This window comes from Garra rufa, chromosome 20, assembly GCF_049309525.1.
Source record: "Garra rufa chromosome 20, GarRuf1.0, whole genome shotgun sequence".
Classification (NCBI taxonomy): domain Eukaryota; kingdom Metazoa; phylum Chordata; class Actinopteri; order Cypriniformes; family Cyprinidae; genus Garra; species Garra rufa.
The window spans coordinates 32,489,496-32,493,258 of record NC_133380.1 but is presented as its reverse complement, the minus strand read 5'-3'; the positions used below and the strand labels follow the sequence as shown (position 1 = coordinate 32,493,258).

General features: G+C 35.8%; 1 protein-coding gene across 1 annotated transcript; it reads left to right on the top strand.

Annotated features, from left to right (window-relative positions):
* The first annotated feature begins 203 nt into the window (after positions 1 to 203).
* On the top strand, positions 204 to 2,393 carry LOC141293294 (metalloproteinase inhibitor 3-like). The gene is made up of 5 exons (XM_073825315.1): positions 204 to 407; positions 770 to 849; positions 965 to 1,061; positions 1,691 to 1,809; positions 2,085 to 2,393. Exons 1-5 carry the CDS (start codon positions 272 to 274, stop codon positions 2,241 to 2,243), a joined length of 591 nt encoding a protein of 196 aa, XP_073681416.1. The 5' UTR covers positions 204 to 271; the 3' UTR covers positions 2,244 to 2,393.
* Positions 2,394 to 3,763: the final 1,370 nt, after the last annotated feature.

Here is a 3,763-nt window from a genome sequence, read left to right as displayed (position 1 = left end):
ACAGTTTACTGGTGTTTTTTGCTTTATCATGTTATTGCTCAATCTTTAATACACTAGACTTCATAATCAAACTTGAGAGTTGATGTGCGTGTCTGTATGAGAGGTGGGGTTCGTGAGGTTAGATGGGTGGGAGATATAAGAGCTATATAAGATGCCCACTACGATTTAGAGATCTTTGGATAAAGAGAAAGAAAAAAGAGAAACAATCAAAAAAGCTCTAGCTGGTCGAGATCCTGAGTATATTGTTTAATCTTGCTGTAAGAGTGTGAGGATGGGCATCCCGCTGTCTGCCGCTGTGACTCTAGGGTTGCTGTTCTTCCTGTCTGTGGGACTGAACGAGCAGGTGGCCGAGGGCTGCGAGTGTATGGCAAGACACCCTCAACAGCTGTTCTGTGCGTCTGACATAGGTACGTCAAACACATGAACTGCTAATTAAACATAAGAAGTTTTCTAAAGCTATAGGTGCAGGAACATATCGCTATAAAATAAGCTAACTTTGTAGTTAGATCCTTTCATTACAGTGTAAGTTACATTAGTTAAATGAATATTTTCACCCAAGTAACATGAACTCTTTTCTTTTGTAGTGTCAAATTATTTAAAGAGAAAGTTCAACCAACAATTAACATATAATTTCAAACCAACATGACTATTTTGAACACAAAGGAAGATATTTTGAGAAATGTTTTTTTTTTTTTTGTGGGCTCTAGGAACATTTTTTAAAAGATAAAATTAACACATTTTTGTCGCATCTGTCTATTTTACCAATTAGTGATTCGAGCTAAGATCACTGGAAAGAAGGTGATCAGCACTCCGCATGGATTGACTGCATACAGTGTCAAAACAATCAAGGTGAGAAAATGTACTTGCCACATCATTTTCAAATCCAAAATTTGCCAATAAATCTTTCTTAACTATAAATATTTTCTTGTTTTTTTTTTGTTTTGTTTTGTTTTTTCCTTTCCAGACGTATAAGAGTGTCAACAAAAAGCCAATTCGGTACATCTACTCACATCAGACTTCATGTGAAGTCACTCTGGAAAATGATGAGTATCTGCTGTCAGGTAAAATTATTAATTATCTAAAGTCAGATTTTGAACTGGGTCTGAACACCCTAATTCCTGATGCTGGTTGTGAGCATAGATTAAGGCTGGAATACACTACACATCAATGCTTAAATTTTTAGCTCAGATTTGCAGTCTAGACAAGTCAACGAAAGTTACTGAAAGTCAGAGCCATTCTGCAGATTTTGGGCAGTCTTGAAAGATTTCACAGAAATAGTGTATTAAGTTATTCAACCAATTTTTTTCTTTTTGCTCCGTTCTGTGAGAGAATATCAGATAATTTGAGATGATTTTAAAGCACATATTGTTTTTACCTATCATGCATTACCTAGCAACAAGGCACATGTTTCATGTATTTTCAGACAGTGGATTTTTTTGTTCTGAATTCTTAGACTTAAAATATCCATTTGATGTTCCAAATATCTTCTTCATATTGAAAACTCTTGAAACTCTTGAAAAGCTATTAAAAAAAAAAAAAAAAAAAAAAAAACTGGATATTTGAGGTCTAAGAATATTTTGATATAAAAGACTGTTTTGATAAAGCAAGCTAAAAACATTCTGGTTAGTATAAAAGTAGCTTATATTAAAGCCATAGAGATAAATATGTTATGTTTCTTTTTTAACCTAAGGAAATGTCGAGGATGGAATGATCTTCATTGATTTATGTAACCTTGTGAAGCATTGGAACCATGTCTCCTCATTTGAAAAGCGGTACCTCAGCATATATCAGAGAGGCTGTGACTGTGAGGTAATAATCTAAATCATTTTCTTACAATAATAACATAGTCTGAACACAGTGCAGAGCTGTTGAAAATTGCTGTCATTTTTTGCCTAATTAAATTTTCTGCAATTTTGAATGTTGTCAAACACATTATGTTCAGACTATGCTTTTCAAAATGTTTTTTTGTGTTAGCCACAAACTATCACTATTGATTTATTGTCGTTTTTAAAGTAGTAAAACAGTTGTTGTCATGTTATAAGCAGATAAGAGCTCAGTCATCTCTCAAACTGTGATCTCCACAGATATCACCCTGTACTGGAGCGTCCTGTTGGATCAAAATGCTTCAAAAAAAATGTCTGATGAGAGTCAAAGATTTATTCATTATTGATGATGAAGAGGCTCTTCAGTCTATTTGCCTGCAAAGCAGCGACGGCTTCTGCAGATGGAATAAACCTCGTTGATATATAACTACAACAGCTCCTAAAAATTACAGCCTGATGATCAAGTTCACCAGCCATTTGTCAATTTGAAAGTGTGCCATTTTTTTTCAGAATGCGTAGAACATGTTTAAATGAATTTAAACATTTATTGAAGCTTTGCAATGCAGTCAACAATTACATACAAAACAATGTTTTATGGGGATATGTGATTAACTATTAAACATTTTTGTATGTGAAAGTGTCTGTGTGTATTTAATGTGAAATGTAAGCAAGTTTATATAGATTTGAATGTTCGTAGTCTTCAGAAGCAAAATAACTAAATAAATCAGAATCAGAATCAGAATCAGAATGAGCTTTATTGCCAGGTATGTTTGCACATACTAGGAATTTGTTTTTGTGACAGAGCTCCACAGTGCTACAGAATGACAGTGACAAGACGATACATATTATAAAAAGAACAATATAGAAGTATACAAGACAGACAATGTGCAAAAATAGCAAAGACATTTGAATGGAAGTAAGTATGTGCTTTAAATAAATAACGGAAAAATGAATAAAGAATGTATAGTGTTGTATGTTCCACGATCAAGTGTTCATGAGATGGATTGCCTGAGGAAAGAAACTGTTTCGGTGTCTGGTCGTTCTAGTGCTCAGTGCTCTGTAGCGCCGACCGGATGGTAACAGTTCAAAAAGTGAGTGTGCTGGATGTGAGGGGTCCAGAGTAATTTTAGCAGCCCTTTTTCGTACTCTTAAATACACTTTACCTCACTTAAAAGTACTTTTCAATTGCAATGTATTATATGTAAGCAATAAGGTGCAAGAGGCCGTGCGGTATTGTGAATAAGTCACAGCTGAATGCTGTTCTTAAGCACAACGCAAGGTAGTAAAATTATACCATTGCCAACTTAGTTAATCAGCTCTGGTAAACACTTCAACCACCACTCTCCACTTCTTTCTCTGAATATCATTCCAGTCCCATTGTCCATCCAGCTACATACTTGGGCACTCTGGAGGATGTCATGCGGCAGATGTTTTCTACTTCAATGCTCCCTTGTATTTGAAATATAGCCACACAGTTTTTCCGCTAACGGAGCGAAGTTTGCTTGCATCATTACCCTGCGCTCTGGCCATGCTCTACAATAGGATAATAAATGTGGGATCATGCAAGCTTAGTCACTTGTTCGCTCAATGCTTTCACACATCATTTCAAAGAGCTTTTTAGACAATTTGTCAGCAAGGCTTCCATCCACAAACAACTTTACAAACTGTGTCAAGGTAACTAATTTGTTCAGAATATGCTTAAAAATTTCATACGCTTGGATGCCAGCCTCATCACCAGGTATTGTCAGGGTCTCGCATTGCTGTAGCCCTCACAACTCACAGTGTTTGACGAACCATTGGACTTGAGAATCTCATTCAATGCTCTATTTGCATTTCTCAATGCATAATCACCTGTAATGAGAAATTACCGACCTTGCAATTCCTGCCATCTCAGCACAATATCCTCTAGCACCAGGGAATGAGAATTTCCTCACTGGAAA

Bases quoted from the DNA above. Each gene is read 5' to 3' on its own strand.
- LOC141293294 (XM_073825315.1), top strand. From the start codon at position 272: ATGGGCATCCCGCTGTCTGCCGCTGTGACTCTAGGGTTGCTGTTCTTC. The intron at 408-769 runs GTACGTCAAACA...TTTACCAATTAG, and splicing joins GTTCTGTGCGTCTGACATAG to TGATTCGAGCTAAGATCACT. The intron at 1,810-2,084 runs GTAATAATCTAA...TGATCTCCACAG, and splicing joins AGAGAGGCTGTGACTGTGAG to ATATCACCCTGTACTGGAGC.